Below are 20,232 nucleotides of genomic sequence, written 5' to 3'. Positions count from 1 at the left end.
CTGTATGTTGGAGATGGGGGCTAAGCAATCAGTGTTTAAATTGAATTGTTTAAAATGCACACTGCATGGAAATGGTGATGGGTATTCTTTTGCTGTCAGCAAGAACATTTATATGCTGAGCTGGCAACTTGGAATCAATCATACAGTGGATTTATTATTTAATAAATTCTATAGGGTTGTGATTTTGCAGCATGGATTTGCTCTACTGGATTATATTGTTTTCATATAATCTTTCTGTTCCACTTAGAATCTGCATGTTGTACAAAAGAGTATTTTGAGCTGCTATTTCCCTAAAAATAGAGTAGATATTGCAAGGGTGAGTTGTTTCCTTCTTGTTTTTAAAGCTCTAATGTCAGCATTTCACTTACTGTGTAAAAAACAACAAAATAAATGTTTAAATTCTACCTTTTATGCAGATTTTTATTGTGAGCCATAGATTATTTATTTTAAATATTTAATTCTTGGTAAAAACATGATAATTAAGTATTTAAATTAGCAGCCGTGCATGATATAAACCCAAGTAGGAGATGAATGCACAGAATTATTATGGGAAGACTTGAGTTTGTCTGAACTCGCTTTTTCTGTCCAAAGGTGCAGCAAAAAGTACAAAAATCATGGAACCATTTAGTTTGGGAAAAACCTCTAAGCTCACCCAGTCCAACCATTACCCCAGCAGTGCCAAGCCCATCACTAACCCCCGTCCCCAGGTGCCACATCCACACATCTCAAATCCCTCCAGGAACAGTGAATTCACCACTTCCCTGGGCAGCCTGGCAACCTGTTCCAGTTCTTGACACCCCTTTCAGTGAATGAACTCAAGTGTTGGCCTCAGAAAAGTATGGAAAATATAAATTGAATCTCTTTTCCTGATTTCTGCCAGCTGACAATGATTGGTACAAAATATGATGTTAAAACTCATCCCGAGACTTGGTCTAGTTTAAGTAGCAATAGGCTGGGAAAGATCCTACCTTAGCTGCAGTTTTAACTATTGGCTACATTATTATCCCAGGAGAAACCATTCACTGAGAGTGGTTAAGCAGAGAGAAACAAATAGAAAATAATAAAGAAAATATGTATAGAGGAGTACAGAAATATTGGGGTAATGAAAGAATGTCAGTCTTCTTCCAAATATCCTAAAATATCGTCCTGCTCTGCTATTGCATTTCTTTGATCACATACACTCACATTTGCTTCAGTAACAGCAGCAATGGCTAAAATAAATTTTTTTTTGGTTACTCCCACATAGAGATCCACAGATGGACAGGAATCCATTTTTCATCACACACTTGCAAACCCTAGATAATTACCTGCATATAAAAAGCATATTAAAATATCCTTTCATTGCTGTGAAACAGATTTTTTTTTTTAGATTTAAAAAGTATAAATGCAAAGGTGTTGTCTTTCCCCCTGGTATTATCCAGGAACAGTGAGGTTAATAGGAACTTGCTGAATGAGAGTAATAAATGTTCACTGAAGAGCTGCTGCTATGTAATCACTTATGTTTTCCACTTCCACATTTGTGATCTACTTCCTATTAAATGAGCAATAATTGTGGGAGCAATCAATTAAGGTTAGTTTGCAATAGCTTTTATATTTGTGAAAACACTGACAGCTTTTGGAATGTGCTTCAGAATTTACCCTTTTAGCTCCTTTTATAACTTTTGTGCTGTCTTGTAATGGAGCATCACTGTTAAGAGTACTTAACTATAAGCAGAATAAGATACTAAAAATATATTCCTGTATTTTTCACTGAAAGCATTGCAAAGACTTACACAATTAAAATTAACTTTTGTGAAGAGGCTTTTCCAGCCTAAAGTGCCTAAATAATAATTCTATAAATGTAGAGTGGAAAACATGAATGGATTTGGAAAAACCTAACTGATAATGTAGTGGCAGCACTTCAATGAACATTTAATGTAGAGTGTCAAGAGGATAGCAGAATTACAACATGTAGGATTTTGTGGTAACTGCAGGTATTTTTCAGAAGTGTTGTTTTATGAAACAGAGAAAAACATCACACATCACTATGTGCTGCACAGAAATTTCTGGTGTTTCTTGCAGACAGATTGAATGCCTGGCACCTCATTTGTAAGAATTCTTCTTTAAGTTCAGCTGGCTATTTAATGAGCTCTGAGGGCTGAACAAACCAAGTCCTGAAATGGGCATATTATTTCAATAATGTCTTGCATTTAAATAGGCTTTACATTGTCTTGTACCTTTTTCTCTGTTTGTCTTAGGCTGTGGCAAAGAGGTGAGAGTGTGTATGGGATGGGACACTGTCAAAGAAGGATTTATTGTGTGTTACTCCTTATCAGTATAAGGGAGGTTTAAAACTCAGTCTGTGATAGGAATTCAATATGAGATTATAAAATAGAGAATAAACTTTTATCTTATGCAGGTCACCACTTGGTACCATATCTGTTCCCAAGCAGGACCTCATATATTAAATCCTTTATCTTAGTCATAATTAAAACTTCAGTGAAAGCCAAATATGAACATCATGGTGGGTTCAGAGTTACTTTGGATTAAAAAAAGACACTGGGTGTGATGTGAATATTAGTAGAGAGTCATTCCATTGATGTGGGGATGTATTGACCCATTTACCAGGGAGAGATTAGTAAGTTTGGTACATTTGGTTAGGAATAAAAAATGGCTGCCTAAACAAGATAGAAATTCAAATAAACCAGGAAAGGAAAAGGGAGAAGAGAGCTCAAGAATTGGGAATTGGAAAATATTTTTGAGGTGAGAATCTATCAGGCAGCAAGAGTGACAGTGAGCAGACCACTGTGGAGAGAATTTCTTTGGCCTTAAAGTGGAGTGGAGGGGTGATGTTGTTCCTGTGATTCTCCTTCAGTTCAGATTCCAGGAGCTTTAAAAGTTGTCTGCTTCTAGAAAACTCTTCTTGAGGACTATACCTGTAGTGTTTGCTCTGCCTTTGTTCAAATGGTTTCTGAGATTTCTTTTTGTTCACTTTTGAAAATAGCAAGAGTTCCAATTACATTAGATCTCTTGCCAAACATCTGCAATAACACTTTAATTAGACATTTCAAGCTAAATGGATTTTGTCATTGGTCAGGATTTCACCCTGTGTAGCCAAGATGAATTATGAATAATTTTCTGGGTTGCACATTGAAATGGTAGATTTTAATTGCTTTTCTCAAACTGCTATTACTTAAGGTGTGGAGGACAGCCTCTAATGATGCAGGAATCATTTTTAACTCTGCAAAAATAAAGTAAGTGATATGCTAGTGAATTTTTCTGAAAAAGATTATAATTGAAGTAGTACTAGATATATATTTCAATAGAGCTTGTAGGAAATGTGTTTGGCATGAAGTATTAAAATCTATGAATATTCACCTAATTATCAAATTAAGTATGAGTGAGGAAATCTCATTTTTCCTTTTTGGTTTTACAGCTTGCACATGCAGTGGACATGCAAATATCTGTCACATGCAAACAGGAAAATGTTTCTGCACAACCAAGGGAATCAAAGGAGACCAGTGTCAACTGTGAGTACAATTAAATGTAGCCTAAAGTTATTACAATCCTTGATTAGTGAATAATCACTATTTTTCCCATTTCATATTGTTGTTTTGGTACTGGGTTTTGTGATTGACCTGCAGATGCTTTAGTGGTGGATATAGTGTTCCCTACATTTCTCAGGAAATTTCACTATTACTTAGATTTTAGTTAAAAGAATTACATCACAAATTTCAGTAATGTTTTGAAAGTACTGAAGACTTTTTAAAAATCAATTTTTTTCCAAGAACAAACTTGAATTACTTCTATTTATCTTCCTTTCTCTTAAGTTTTTAAAACATTAGTGTAAGGAAAAAAAATTATATGAGTTGGTAATTACATTAATTACGTTTGTCACTTATTTTGATGGGAATCTACAGTGATATAATTTCTAGGGTTTTGGAACTGTACTAAGGTGTTTTTAGACATTTTCCCACATCATAAAATCAAGACCATAGGAATGTGTAGACCTGTCATGGAAAGTACTCTTTTTTTTTTTGACTGGAATAGCCTCTTGTTTTTAGAGGAAGTGTTTGCACCTTCACAACAAATTGAGTCCTGAGAACAATCAAGTGCTGAAGTGGAGTAACTTATCAAATAGGAGAAGTAGCACATTGAAGTTAATTGTGAATAGCCTTAAATTTAAGATGCTTCTTTCAGTCTGTTCTATCAGGTACACCATGTTATTTAATAGGAACTTTATTCATTTTGCAGTTATAATTATTTTAATAGTGTCTGGCAACAAACTTACCTTGGCAGTTTTGTTTGGAACTGGGGAGAAGGCACATGAATCCAGCTGACTCCTCCCCAGCAGGGAAGCTGCCAGGAGCTTCTGCTCTGCCTGCCACAGGGCACCCACTTACGCTGGATTTGTGAATTTGTCTTTGATACACTCAGTGAACTGGCCTGGATCCTACCTGTAACACTTTGCTTGATAAATTGTAAAGAAACAAAAATTTCTGATGCAGAGGATCTGTGTATATCCGTGAGAAAGAGCTGTGCTGGCTGCTCTACTGTTCCCCTGCTACCTCTGGGACTTTGTGTCCAGCTAATTGAAGACTCTCAGGATGAGATGGGAAATCAAGATTAGGACTAAGTGATGAAATTTTATCATGACAAAAGCTGGAATGATGATATCTTTAAGTTCCAAATTAAGTCTTCACTGAGAAGTCTTTTTTCCCTCTTTTTGTGCCCATACAATTAATCAGTTTTAGGTGCTAATGAGTGATCTGATTATCAGCTACCAGCTCTGGACTTGAATTGATGCCATTCTGACTATACAAAGAACAGGAAGAAAAAGACAACAATTTCTCCTCTGTCCTTGGTAACACCTGAACCACAGAAAACAGTTTCAGTGCTGAAAATGCCAATTCTTTACTGACTACCCTCCACATAAGGAACCCTTTTCAGGCCTTCACCCCAGCCTGTCTTTCATGTATCTCTGTGGTTGTTGGTGTCATTTGTCCTGTGTCTGTTTCATCACTGTTTATTCCACTCTGATTTGGAACTTTTGTCTCATGTGAGTGGTTTTGCTGCTCATTTGTGTCAGTCTGCTGTCCTGAGTTTGTCTATCCTAAAAGGTACTTTTACCCCACTTACTGAACTAGAAGAGAAAAGGTTTTCCTAGTCGTGGACTTCCCTCATCAGAAGTTACAGCAATTCCACAACACAGATGAAACAGAAATTTGAATTTTGACTTTTCAAGAGTGAACTTAAAATTGGAGTTTCAGAAAAATCTCTTTTTTAGTCACATGTAATGCATTCTTGTTCTAGATTCATACACAAATCAAAGGCTTGTCCAGGGCAAGCTATGGTGTTTAAGCATTTGATATTTTAAGTGTTGGTGAGTTTTTTGGGATGAAATAATTTACATCTGTTGGGTTCATGGGTACTCAAGCAAATAACCACAGATTTTGAGTTGGAGGAAATAGTTAGACTGTGTCATTTCACTCTCATGGTTGTTTAGAAGTGATTCACTCATGTATGGAAGTTTCAATCAAATATTTTTTTATCTATTTCATTAGAACATCAGGAGATGAAGAGCATTAAAAAATAATTTTAAAAAACCAATCACTAATGAGTCACCGAATGCAGTCCCATGCTCATTCTAAACTTAATATGAAGAATATGAACTTGATTTGTTTTGTATTATGCTTAAAAAAATAGAAAACTATTTCCTCTTTAAAAATAATTTGTACACTCACAACCTCTCTTGAATGTATCATAAGAAATATATGCAGTCATTATCTAGAAGATAAGGAGAAACTAAAATCAGCTCAATGCTTTCCTTGTATTTATTACTTTATTATATTCTGTATAAATAATCTGAAACTTGAATCAAAGTGGGAATACTGCTCTCCATTGCTCTGAAAGAATATTTTGGGATTATTTTGCTACTGACTAGTTAGGCTAAAAACCTCAGCAGCAAACCTACAACCTTGTGGTTTGCTCAAATAAGTATTTCAATGAAAATTCCAAACTCTGGCTGTTCAGTGGGAAAGATGGATTGATATTTCTGTCAAGAATCCTATTGATTAAGAAGTCATAGCTGCAGGGCTCTGTTGTGCCTTGTGGGCAGAGATTTTATGAAATCTGGGAAAGTTTACAACATTTTTTATTTTTATTTTATTTTTCCCTCCCTACTTTATCAACTCTGTGCTTTCATGTAAGATCTTATTTATTTTATTTTTATTTATTTGTGTATTTTTTTAGCATACCCATCTCTCAGTTGCATTAAATCCTTGATTGTGCTGTTGGATGGCATGCAGCACAGTGCCATTTGAAATTAAAATTAGTAAAGTTGTAAAGTTTTTACACATCTGCATTCTGCTTTACAATGTTTCTTAAATGACCATATATGATCATGGTCATATGATCATTTCACATGATCACATGATCATATATTTGTCATATGTTAATATTTTTGTTTCTGTTAAGTTGGTTGTTTCAGTTGGTAAAAACTTGTAGTAATCTCCTGATCATGAGGAAATTATTGGAATGGATTGATTATTCTATGTAACTAGACTGTAAACATTAATATCAGATACAAATAAAAATACTTGATTTCTTGTTTTTCCCCTTAATTTTATGAAAATGAAATATGCAATTGGTATTAACAGGAAAGTCATGGTGATTTAAACCATATTTTCAGGGGAAAACTATTGCTTCTAGGCAGTTGTTTTATTTAATTTTCTCTAACATTTGATTTACTGGCTGCTGATTTTATTTTCTCATAGAATTCTGTTGACAGAGGTTTTCAAAATTCCATATGTTTTGGTGTATCCATATATGCAGGATTATGCACAGGGAACTTTTCAGGGAATAAGTTTGTGGGAATGTGCAGAAAATGTAAAGGGGATGTTTCAAAGTTCAGATTTTGATATTAAATGAGAGAAATTTTGCTGGAGGCAAGGAAGAAAAATATTAAAATTATGTGATCAAGTAGTAATTAAATAATTTTTTCAGAAGTTTCAGTAAATCTGGGCTCTTGCAGGTGAAAGCCTTCACTTGGTGGTGTGTCTGTAGCTTTCCTCATCACCATGTAAGAATTGGGCTAAAATTTGGCTTCAAAACCTCTGTAATGAAGCATTACTTGTTGGAAGGAAAATACTGGGGGAAAAGTATTATTTTAAATCTCACATTTCATTGTATATTTTATATAGTTGTAAGAAGGATAAATTCAAGATTATAAAATGTATTGCTGAAATGTCCACACCATTGATTCCTTAGACATACCCCTTATGTAAAAGTGGAAGAAATACTATTTTATTTATGAAAATATACGGTATTTATTTGGTAAAAATCTTTCCTGTATGTAAACTTTAAATAGCTTTTTAATAATGTAAGGATCTGTGCATAAAAAATAAGCACTTATTGATAGTCTGCTGTACATAAGAATAAGATTTTAAAATATCCAGCCATACTCTTCTGTATAATTTCCCTCCACAGAAGGGTACAATTCATCTTACAGGTAAAAAATATACTGGGTTAAGAGTCAAATTCCCCATTCTATTGATATCACTGCAGCTTTATTTGCAGATAGCAGAGTAAATCTTTTCCCAATTATTTCAACACAGAGCTTCTCTTGCTGCTTTTCAGTAGGAGAAGAATTGGCAGCAATCATATAATAAATTCACTTGATTTGAACTTCCTTTATCACAGACACACACACAAATCACAAAGCCAAATAGACAAAAAGGAATTCTTATTGCTGGAAATTTAATAAAAAAACCCTTACTGTATTGAGAAAGTGTCTTTTCCTGATTGAGGGTATAATCCATTTAATACTGGTTACCATGGTGGTTGGTGGTTTTCTAAAGTAAAATTTAAAAGTATAATATTTAGGGGTTTAAATTACATGAACAGGATTTTGGGGTTTTTTTCCTGATTTCAACACTTTTCCCTGTATTTCTTTCATTTGATAATATTTCACCATTAGTTTAACATATTTGATTGTATTTGATAGGAGACGTTTTCTACCTATTCCTGCTGAGTCCAGACCTCTATTTTTTAGTTTAAGAGGAAAGTTTGACATGCTAATGCATGTTACTCCATTACCTGTGACGTTTGGTGGAGAATTACAGCAAAATCTGTCATGTAGCTGCTGGTGAGTTTAGCAATGTTGGTGGGTTTAGCAACTGCCTCTCTTCTTATTTAACTGACTGAAAATTTCAGCCTGCCTCTGTAAGGACAGGTTCATGCTCTCAGCTAGTTCTCACAGTGCTGGATCATTAGGTTTCTAAGGAGAACAATAAAATAAAACTCCTACTTCAACATTTATGAGTACATTTATGTTTTAAATGTACTCATTTTCTGCTCTACATGTAGTAATTATTGTCAGATCTTTCAAGGATTTGAGCTATTTTTTTCTTTTAATTCATGTTTCTTGCATCAATCATTTTTTCTTAAATTGCAGCTTTCATTTAAAAAATATGTCGAATATCAAAGCTTCAGAGCATGACCCAAATGCACTCTAATGGCTCAAACCCTCAGAAGGCACTTGAAACATTTGAGATCTAAAATTTGAAGAAAAGTAAAATATGGGTTTTGGCAGTATTGTATGTCACTCTTGGCCTTTCTGTTGATTTTTTTTGTTCTGCAGTAAGCTCACTTTGTCTGCTTTGGTATATTCAGTATATTATATGTAAAGTTCATGAGGCTCTCTGGGGTCTTTCAGAGTTGCAGTCTCTCTGTATGTGAAACTACACTTTGTTAAGCATTGTTACATCCAAACATTACATTTTATTCAGGAAATTGTCCAGTTTTGCAGAAATAAAGAATGAGAGTTGGAATGTCGTGTATCATTCCTAGAAGACAGTGCTCTCAGAGCAGAAGTGAGCATGAGGTGGTAGCTGAGGGAGAAGCTGCAAAGCACCTTGCAAAGAGCTTTGTCCTTGGGACTTCATTGTGTTCCGTCCTTATGCCTTTTATCTTTCTGAGTTTAGTAGTAATTGTCTGAAAAATGGAGAGCAGTTTCAGCGTGAGAGTTTCTCTTTCATGAGAATGAAGTAATTTTGCTTTGGTTTCTAAGTTAGGATCTTCCATAACTGCCTGTATGCACATATATAAAAATGTCTTTTGGTTTGGCAAGTTCAACAGAGCAGAATCCTCTTACCACTGGGCTTCAGCTGTTTTCTAAGATATTTCATAGTCATTACTTCCTTTTCAGGCTACCTCCAAAAATGCTAAGTGTAGAGCAAAACAGTTATTTTTTTACAATTGTTCAAACCCTCCTGGCTAAAGGAGTGCAAGCAGTGTCCTTGTCTCTTCTGCCCAATTGGTTTATGTTTGTATGCATGCTGGATACAGATTTAATTAATATCTTTTTGGCTTCCTAGTTGAAAAATATATGGTGCTGGATTTTCTTTCAGAAGAAGTGAATCTCTTTTTCTGAACAATTGTTCCTCCAATGCCATGAGTGTGTCATTGAAGGGCTGGCATGTGAATAATCTGTTTTGCTCAGTGCAGGTTATAGCAGTGAAGCAGTGGAACAGGGCAGGCTGCCCAAGCCTTTTTCAGATTCCCAAGCATCTGTTTTGAATTCCAGTGCTTTTTTTGTTTTTAAATTCCAGTGCTCAGGATGCATTTGTTGTAAGGCAAACCTCTTTATATAAAATGCTAGTGGTTTTTGGTGCAAACTGTCTGTTGTCTAGAGATGTACAGTTAAGGCAATGCTTCCACGTGCTATTTTTATTAAAATAGAATAGCACAGCTGAAAAGAATAGAGAAGTTTGCATTTTCTTTATGTCTGAAATAGACTCATAAAGATTTAAAGCTAAATATAAGATGAAAACACTTATTCTGCCTTTAATTAGTTAGGTACTGAGTTCAGACTGAGATGAAATAAGAAGTGGGAGTGATGCTGATGTATACTCATGCAGGAAAAAGAGAAACAAGCATAGACTGTGCCTCATGGAAGAATTAGTAGGAGCAAGAGAGAAAGGGAGGTTATGGCTGCCATAAAATTGCTTTATTATTGAGGCTGATTTTTTCTTACCCAGCAAAGTTGTAGCTTTAGTTTCTGTGCTTGTTTTTGGAAAGGAGGAGGTCAGAGGGCTTTGTGGATTGGGCTGGCTTTACATCTTGCCTAGGGCTAGCTTTAAAGCAGAATTGCACATATCTGCATAGCCAGTGTTTTTTCTTAGTCTCAGACAGGGTCAGAATAGTTTGCAATGACTTACAATTTGAGGTTGTCTTTTTTAACCCCAGTTCAAGCAGTTGAAAGTGATGGGGCTGTGCTGCATCGCATCTCTCAGGGTGTGCAATGGAGGCACCTGGGAATGCTGCTCTGTGGCCAGGACTGGAACCCAGTTAAGAGTTAGGGATGCTGAGTAACATCATCACATAAGCCAGAACTCAGTATGAGCAACTCTTGTGAAGCACCAGCCCCGTGGGAGAGGTGTTTGCAGTTACAGCATCTCCTGGCTTTGCTGCTTTGAAAAAATGGAAAAGGAGACTGGAGAATTTCTTATAAGACAGCCAATAGAGTGTTTAAATTCCAGAAAACACTTGCAGGAGGCTGGTGGCAGTGAGGACAATCTTCTTTTCACCATGTGGCTCCACCAGGCATTTGTCTTTCCTCACCTGCATGAACCAAATACCCCCAACACTACAGTCTGTCCTTTCTGCCAGGTGTAGTGCTGGGGTCTCCACAAAACATAAATACATGCAGCTTGATTATCCTGGTCAACACTTTTGTTAACTATTAATATAATTATTCTGTTCTTTCATGTTGCTGAGGTTGGATTATAAACTGTCATTGTTCATGGGAGCCATAATTAATCTCACCATAATTAATTTCTCTCAATCAGAAATTGCCCCGTGTAGGATAGGATCTGGGAATTACTCTGCAGGTAGGGGGGAGAAAGAACACAGATTTTCAGTACAGTATGAATTTGGTTTACCCTTCCTACTACTTTGATTAAAGATAAGTAGTTCACTTTAGAGAAGGAAAAGAAAATAACTGATGGCTTTTCTGGCTACTCGTCCTGCTGTCATCAAAAAAAATCCATCAGCTGAGTTGTGACTGACAAAACCAGATATTTCAGGGAGTTCTTTTAAAAAATTCTATTATATATTGCTCTGTTGTAACTGATTAAATTCAATATGTGCTGTGTTACAGTAACAGCCCTCTACATCACTGTTATTATTGCTGGCTACTGCTACTGCAGTCAGCTTTGGACAATTAACTATGGAGCAGAAGGGAGGAAAGTGATATTTCCTTTGTGGAAGGCAAATATTTAAGGAGATTAAAAAAAAAATTGAGAATAAACAGTCCTACAAAACTTTATGGAGGACAAAACCTTTTCAAGGTGATCATCTTCCAGAAAACAAATGTTGCTACTACAGTTTTATTATAGACTGGGTATCTAGAACAGAGAGAACTTGACATATTTTATTACTTTTGCCTTCATGACACATAAACACTGGTCAGTTTCAGTACATGTAAACATTTCAGAAATCAATGTTCCCAGAGTTCTCAATGTTCTCTTAATTTTTGGTGTTTTTTAAGGGATCTTGGCTACTACAGAAGACACAGATCATATTTAAAAATGGCTTATCAAAATGTTATGTATTGGTCCTTTGTGCTGGAAAATAGCTGAGGAGAAAAACCAAAGGGCTCTGACATGTCCCCATCCATGCTGATCATTGCAGCATCCCAGACAGAGGCACTTTGTCAATTCTGTGGAAAGAAGGGAAATAACCGAAGAAAAGGACTTATAGCAGTATTACTGTGTCCTTCAAAAAACACTTTAATTAAAAAAAAAAAAGTTTTTGCTATATAAAGCCATCAGTTTTCAGTTGTTTCATAAGCAAGTAGGTTGTTTTTTATTAGTTTTCAATTTAGGGTAAGATCAATCAATCAATACTGATTGACTATTGGATTGCTACATCTGGAGATATATTAATTGTTTGAGCTTCTTTGTACTGCTTCCCCTTTCTCCTGTGGCTTCCACCAAGGATAAAATAGATGTTTAACTTTCTCTGGTAGAAGCATTTAAATATATTCTAGTAAAAAACTTCATTAAATTCTTTCCCTGAGTCATTCATGGTACCACTGTATTGAGTAAATAGTAAGAATTTCCTACAGCATCTTATTAGAGAGAAAGAAGAATTGGTTCATTTTCCTTAACTGATTATCTGAACAAATGAGGTTTGGCTGGCTGAAGTTTAGAGAGAATGGAGTTATATTGTAAAGAGAATTATGATTTAGTTACAGACATTGGTTTCAATACACAAAACTGGTATTTCATTATGTGCTGCTAGACTTTAAGTACTCAGTAATGGAAACTCCACTTGTGACAAAAAATAGTAAAAATTGTTGTGGGTGACAAATATATTGAGTTTTGAGACAGATAATTTCTTTTCATTTGAAAGTGATCTGTGAAATTGAGATGATTTCAAAGGAACCCCAGCTGTTTCTGAAAATAGTATATTGTGCATGTTCATGTAAATTCTGACCTTTTTTGAGATTTGTGACAGGAAAGATTCTATGGTGAGCTTATTAAATAGTATTGGCTGTCCCCCAAAATTCACCTTTTCCATTTTCATTGGGTTTGCTTTTTTTTTTGTTTTTAAATGAAGTTGTAACTTCCTGAAATGAACCCTTTGCACCTCACCAATTAGTGAAGCACAAAGCATCAATTCTTAGTAAATGATGAATAGCACTTATGCCTTTTAAATGACTTAAAACATCTTTTCTGTTTTAATTTAAGGAAAATGCCTTTTAGATAGAAATGAATGATTATTTGGCCTGATCTATACTTAATATGCTTGAATATTATTAATATCCATCATTTTCTGAGATACTTGATTGAATGTAGTCTGAACTTTTTTAAAATGGATTTTTTGGAAAGTTGTAAAATCACTGTAATTAAATCCAGTGGGAAGTATATATATACAGGAATTGCTTCAGAATAGTTTTCTCTTGAATTATCAGGACACTATGGAAATAAAATAAAGCATTAGGATATTGCCTGTCAAAATTACTATTTCCCTTACTATTTCACTGTGTGGAAAATTCAAAATATATATGGAATGGGAGGTAAGTTGGAATTTAACCAACACTGTATTTCTCTCCTGAGTTGAACTAATATAAAAAAGTCCTCTTGCACTCCAGGCTTTCCTTTTTTACCTGGACAGAGAAAGTGTGCAAGGAAAAATTACAATGGAAATAGCTTTTCAATAGAATCTGTATTAAGTTAGGCATTAAGATCCACAGGTTGAAAGATTTGAAGATGATATAGATTTTATTGATAGTTAACTGAAAATATTGCCTTTTGTAGAGTTGTTTTCTGTTGAAAACCAGGCTTGCAATAGTACAGTGAGTGTTGAGTGGCTTTAAAATGGTCGTGTTGCTGTTGCTGCTTATTGCAGCCAATTGATGATGGAATTTTGATGAGGACTGAACAAAGGCTGAGGGGACTCTCTTTATCTGCTGTCAGGGTTTGTGCTATCCAAGTCAATACATTGTGGAGGATGTGGTTTTTATTTGAAGGAACAGCAGTTTTCTGAGGTAGATCCATCCAAAATAGTCATGGTTTCCTTATTTTCAGTGCACAAATTCAATGTATATAGTGATCCAAACATTTCATTCTTTTTAAATTGTGAGTTTTAAAATACTGGTTTTTTGAATCTCAAATTCTTCTCAGTAGATCTACAATTCTCATGATTTTTCAAAGCTGCTGAAAATCTCGTAATTATTCTCAGTTCTTAACTCTCAGATAAAATACCCATTGTGCAGCATAGATCTGGGCTTATAATGCACACCTGATAGGCCATTAGTATGGTAATTAGTAATTGGTACAAGAGTTGTTAAAGTTGAAATAGACATCTGGTTTAATCAATTTGTCATTAAGGAAGTGCAAGTGTAGAGGTAGCAATGGGAAAAGAAAATACCAGTGTGAGAGCTCAGGGCTCTGTCTGAGCTATCAACACAAAGCTAAGTTTGAAATTGCAATAATGCCTCTTTCTCTTGCTTGATATGGATTGCTCAGTGCTCAACTTGCTCAAAATACCACGCCCTGTTTATATTTTAAAATCTATTTTCAAAACCTTACAAATGACTAAAAGAAATGAAGCTACATTGTGATGAAAACTCATTGATAGATATATCCATCAACTTCAGCTTGTGATATTCATATATTCTTATTTACTGAGAAAGGGAAGAAAAGAATTTTTATAAAGCAATAAGGAAAGTCTAGGTCAGGTGGGTACTACAGAAACTATTTGATAAAAATCTCCTGGTGATGGAAAGATTGCTTTTCTTTTCCTCTTATGGTCTCTAATAGATGAAATATGCATCTTCCTACTGCCATTTTCATTTTCTGTTTCCTCTTTCAGCCAATTGCATACCTTTACATTTAGATGAAAATTTGACTGGAATAGTTTTATTTATGCTTTCAATTTTTGTTTCAAAGTTAAGACATTGTTGCCAGTTATTAGTTTTAAATTGCTTCAGTAGTTGCCGAGTGTATTAGAAGAATGCACACAAAAGATTAAAGCTATGCACAGAGAGAACTAAGAAGTGTGTTTTGGTATTAAGACATGGGAGTGAGAAATGCATTAGTCCTCTTTTTTTTTTTTTTCCCCCTGATAATTATGTAGACTGTGCACACTAATTACACAGTGCTAAATTGTGCATAAGGAGTCCTCATCCTGAGGAGCCTGCCAACAAACTTGCATTCTGCTGCAGCTGCATGTGCAGACATCTGGCAGTCAAGCAGGTTTTCTTATCTATTGAACCTTCTTTCCATCCCAGACCTGTCTGTGCCTTTGGTGCAGGAGAGCCCAAGTTCTCCTGCTTCCCCATGGCCCAAGTACAGTGATGCTGCAGAGGCTTTCTCTGCCACTCCTGCATTTATGATGGGTAACTGAAATGCGATAAAAATTCCATTCTTGGATGGTTGGGTAGATAAGGGGACTGCATGCAGCAGATTTTAGAGTTGCTTGGAAAGCTGTAGGTATCTGAGTTGTGCTTTAACAATTAACATAATGAAGAATAGGAGGCTGTGAAAATCATGCTGCTTCAGAAGTGTGGTTGAAGTCCTATCCTTTATTTGGTCACTGAAATCTATTGTGATTCCCTGTACTGATATTCTTCCTTGCTGCAGCTTTGTCTATTTAAGAGGAATATTATTTTCACTCCTATTTAAAAATCAGGAGGTGGGCTGCCTGGGATAATGAATTCTGCAGGCTGAACATATATAAGCACATGTGCCTACATAAACATCCTTTTTACTTTGCCTTCATTGTTAGCCTGCATTATCATGTGAATGACATGGAATAATGTAGACTTGAAAAGACAGCAAGTTACAATAAACATTACTGAAAAATATATGTAATATTTTACCTCTTACAAGGTAAACTCACAACATTTGATACAAAAAGTAAATTCTCCATCACATTCAAGGTATTTACAGGGAATGATAACTGATAAGGCAAGAAGAAATAACGGAGGAGCAATTCTATCTTCCTTCACCAGCTCAAAGATAATAATGTCCTAATATTAGAAATACTCCCTTATTCTTTTCTTCTTCTGTACTGAGTAATCACCACTAGAAAGTATAAAATATAAATTAAACTGCACAACCTTTGCATGTTTTGAGCTTTCTATATTTTTTTTTCTTGTGGATGCATTGAAAAATAAGTGGTATTTATCAGCTGACTAGATAATGGGGCTGGGGAGCTTGATTACAAGGCCATAAATCAATCCAAGAACCTGATGATATGCTAAACTTCAGCAGTGGAGCCTGAGTGGCTTAGATTATCACTTCAGAAGGATTGACTTAAAGATTTAGTTCTCCATCTCTATCTATTATTTCTATATTACAAAAAAGGAATTTTTCAGCAATTTAAGAAAAGAACAAAGTACTAGAAGGCTGAGTAAAAACTTAGCTAGGAAAGCTGTTTTAAATACTGCCAGGAGTCTGATTTAGAATCAAAGCAAACTTATAATCACATTTGAAAATTTGATCTGCCACAAAACTTTTTTTTTTGCAGTGTTGCACAGAGCAAAGATAAATTTAGGAATACTGGATTACAGCAGGAGGCCAAAGTGAGAGCAGTAAGATTGGCAAACCAACATACAGAATGTGTCAAAAAGGGCTCACTGTCCTGCAAGAAAACACTTTTGGATTGCTGACAGAGAAGTGATAAGAATTAAAGGGTAAAGGAACAGTCAGGCTGAAAGAGATTTAAAAAATCAGATTTCATAAAGAAGACTTAAAATAAAATATTTGTCCTGGAAATGAGTTCTTACAAGATCCGTAAGGAGATAAGGGCAGCAATTACTTTCTAACAGCTGCTACAAAATCTCATCTTGTTCTCCTTTAGGTCATTTTATCCTCTCTTACGCAGAGTTGTGATTAAATCACAGATTTGGGCCCTGATTCAGATAAATATTTTAATACATGATAACACCTTGTTGCTTAGGTTTAAGAGGGGATATTCCCTGGTTTGGTGAGAATTGGGAACATACGGTTTACTTTTGTTTCCCCTGCTCTTGGGAGGCTAATTGTAAAATGTCACTATGGAATAGCAGCTGGAGTTTCACAAAACAAGTCCACAAAGTTTTTTTTCACTCCTAATACTTTGCTTCTTTTCATTCATTCATTTTCCTTCTTTATGTTTTTAGGTGTTTTCTGTACTTGGTAAATAAAGAGTTTTTTTTAATGAGGAAAGGTAAAGTTGAATGTGACAAATGGTGATTGTAAGAAATGAAAAATGTATAAATCAATGCTTCATGTTGAACAGAAGAATTGCCTCCTCTGTAGTTATGAATAAAAGACATAGCACATCTAAACAGATGAACAGCTCCACTGCTGTTCAGTGCCAACCATGTGTAAGTTAAATAACTCTGAGATTCATAAGTGGGAATAATGTAAATCCATTATTTGTGAAAGATATTTTTTTAAGAAAATGCATTTTTTGTTGAATTGTACATTGCACTGTAGGGGTTTTTTCCCATTTTGTGTTCTGTTTTATTTATACCACCCTGATGTGAATAAAATTAAATGCATTTTCCACCCTGTTTTTAGGGTAGACAAAAACCTTTAGGATGTTTTTGTTTTCTTAATTATTTTATCTTTTTGTCCTATGCCGTTATGAAACATTTCTTGTACCATTACTTTTTTGCTTTTGCTCTTACATTTTTTGAAAATACCTAAATATATGACTTCATAAGCGGTTTGATATTTGCCCTTCAGCAGCTTTTGTTTGAGCTTTGTCTGTGCTCAGTTTTATATCGTTGAATAGGCCTGTTTTTCATTGTCTGCTCAATATTCTTAGAATATTTCTGTGCAGTTAAAGTTCTGATATCATTACAGGCTGGTTTTAGACTTAGTTGTTATGCCAGAGGAGGTTGATTCTTTTAATTGAAATATTTGAACCTGTGCATACTCCCTATGTGTCTTCAGCCTTTGACAATTTCCTCAGCCTAAGAATCTCTTGTGTCTTGTTTTAATTATGTTTGTAACAAATGAAATTTTCTGCAACAGGTGTCATTTAAGTACTGGCCTTAAAAAAAACTACAATGAACATTCAGCAAACAGAACTTCTTTCACAGGGAAAAGAAAGAATGAAAGAAATGGTGCCTAATGTAGCTTTTGTATAAATATGGTAGAAGTTCTAATTGAACTATTCCAGTTATATACAGGCCTAGAAATGGAAAAAAAACCATTCAGCAGTACAACCCAAGGATTATTCTAATACATCTTCTTCCTTCATAGTGGTTTTATTGACCTTAATTCCAGATATATCCAGCTTTCTGTGTTTCTGAATAGTGTATCATATTTGATATTTTGAATGTTCGTAATACAGTAAATTGTCATACATTCTATTATCACACTGTAATAAAAACTGCCAGGTAACATTTTGTATGAACATGGTTTTCTGCAAATTTAAAAGTCATTGCTAAAATTTGTGAGTATTCCTTACAGAAAATTCTGCTTTCTGATTCCAGAATCCAAACCTGATTATCAAAAATTTCTTCCATTTGGCAGTAAATCATATAATGCACTTGTTGTTTTTAAAACAGGACATTTCTCTATAGTTCTTGTCTTTTTCTTATGAAATGTTTGTCAGTTTAATATTTAGCCTTTTGAATGTATGCTCACTCTTACTAATAATATGAATATTATGAATCAACTAATTCAGGATAACTTATAAAATAGTCTCTGATTTCAAAACTGATATGGTGCTCAAAACACTTCTCTAAAGTCACTCCTGAAGAAGAACTTTGAAATCAGAGGGTCATCCCAGTTATATTTTCTTTAAAACAAAAATTCAGAAGAGAAACTTAGAATGGAGAGTAAATTAGTTGGATTTTTTTTCCCACTCTGATAGTCCCCAATGGGGATTCACCTCAGAGTGCATCTCTCCACTGTGCTCTCAGTTGATTTCTTTCTCTTATTTATGGAAAATGCAACAAGTACTTTGTTTTTCTGACGTGATGGATCATTTCAGTCACCAGAATTCTTTTTCAATTGACATTAAAATATTTTGCATTTCTAAGTTATGGTTAATATTGCAGATTTTAGCACAACTTAGAAACCAAGTCAGAAAACAAGTGAGAAAAAAGACCTTAGGAATGTGAAAACAACCAAGGAAAGGATTGTATTTTAAATATTTTAGAAATCACTCTCCATTATGCAAAATATTTACACATAAGTGATAAATATTGTAACTGAATCTTTTCTCTTAAATACTGATTTCGATACTATCTCTCAGTTTAAAAAAATATTTCATATTATAAACCATTGGCTAAATTATTGGACTGAGGGAGTTTATTATTCCTTGACTTAAGCAAAATGACTGGGGACAGATTTTCATGCTGGCACACAGAACAAATTTAATTCAAACTGAGATGAAAGGCGGTTAATGTAATTGTAGCCTATTATCCTATGCAGGCTTGAGTTAAGAAGCAAACCAACAGACAGTGAGAAAATGATGGATAGAAAACAGAAATGCTCAAGGCTGGTGAAATAGAGACTTGTGAAGGGATTATGCTATAACCGTTCCACATAATCTCTGCATCAGTAATATCCCACCTCTACTGTATGTTTGGATTACTAAGCAGGATTTTTGTATGCCTCCTGCATTCTCTTTATTTCTCTCTGACGTCAAAAAAGGTCCTGGTTTAGTAAATTTCATGACTTTGTAATCAGGTTTTTCCTGGGCGTGCTGTAAAGCATTCAGTTTTCTTTTCTTTCTAAGCACTTTTTTCTTTGTTATCACACAGTGTGATAGGAAAGTAGTTGGCCACATAACTAGTTAGTCTTTGATCCTAAGTCCATCTAAGGGACTAACAAAAACTGTTATTTTTATTAGTGTATTGAGTTAAAAAGTAATAAATGTTCAACTCAACACTCTTTCAACTGTAAGAGTGGTTTTATTGCATAGCCCTTTGAATATAGTTTTTCATATTTTAGGTGATCAGATAGGGATCAGATTAGGATTGTGTTCTGGCAGATTACCTGGTTTTTATTATTCCATATCATTGTTCAGTAAGAGAAATATTTTTTTAATACCTACATATTTTGCACTGCAATCTTTTAAAAGTAGAAAACACATGTGTTGGTCTCCTCAGAATACATAGAGAAAGGTGCTAAAATGTAGTTCAAAGCATGTTAATTAAAAAACTAATTCAGTAGGTTTGTCACCCTTGTTATAGCCCATAAAGCAAAGAAAGAACAGTTTTTCCCCTGAAGAATCTGATTGTAGCCAGTGTAATACATATGTCTGAGGCAATTCTAGCAATAACTACTTCAAGCATCAAGTGTGATGCTTACAAAATGCAGGAGATCGATTACTGATCAGAAGTCCCACTAAAGCTGCTGTTTTATGGCCTCTTTGCAGAGGGATTGAGTCTTTGAGGCATATGGGATGGAATGATAAAATATCTTTTAGGGGCGTGTTGGAGTTTGATTTCCCAGTCACTTCCAGCTGGAATGCCGGATTTCTCTCATCCACTTTGAGTAGTATCACCAGAGCTCTTATAGTAGCAAAAAAATTTCTTTTCTCCTTCTGACATTGTTTAGGATAAGACTTTGTGCATTTGAAAAATGCTGCATTCTGTGAATTGCCCTTTGGGAAGTGTTTGGGATTACTTAAAGACTCTGTTCCGTGCTGTAGTCACACAGGAGCAAGCGCTGCTTTCCATGGCAGTTCTGTGCAGCCTGCCCACCAAACCCCATATAAACATAGTCTGAACAG

At 34.9% G+C, this 20,232-nt stretch overlaps 1 protein-coding gene across 3 annotated transcripts in view; it reads left to right on the top strand.

Moving 5' to 3' along the window:
- The window catches only part of ATRNL1 (attractin like 1), a 428,574-nt gene that overhangs the window by 126,876 nt on the left and 281,466 nt on the right, over nucleotides 1-20,232 (top strand). For all 3 annotated transcript variants that reach the window (XM_054276784.1, XM_054276783.1, XM_054276785.1), the window contains exon 20: nucleotides 3,416-3,509. In XM_054276784.1, the coding sequence (XP_054132759.1) occupies nucleotides 3,416-3,509 (94 nt within the window). The remainder of the gene's footprint in view (nucleotides 1-3,415; nucleotides 3,510-20,232) is intronic.

The sequence above is a fragment of the Melozone crissalis genome, unplaced genomic scaffold (genome assembly GCF_028551555.1).
Source record: "Melozone crissalis strain CALT ecotype California unplaced genomic scaffold, PUWL_Pcris_2 ptg000019l_1, whole genome shotgun sequence".
In the NCBI taxonomy this organism is placed as follows: Eukaryota; Metazoa; Chordata; class Aves; order Passeriformes; family Passerellidae; genus Melozone; species Melozone crissalis.
The sequence above is the reverse complement of the archived record's forward strand: the minus strand, read 5'-3'. Positions and strand labels throughout refer to the sequence as shown.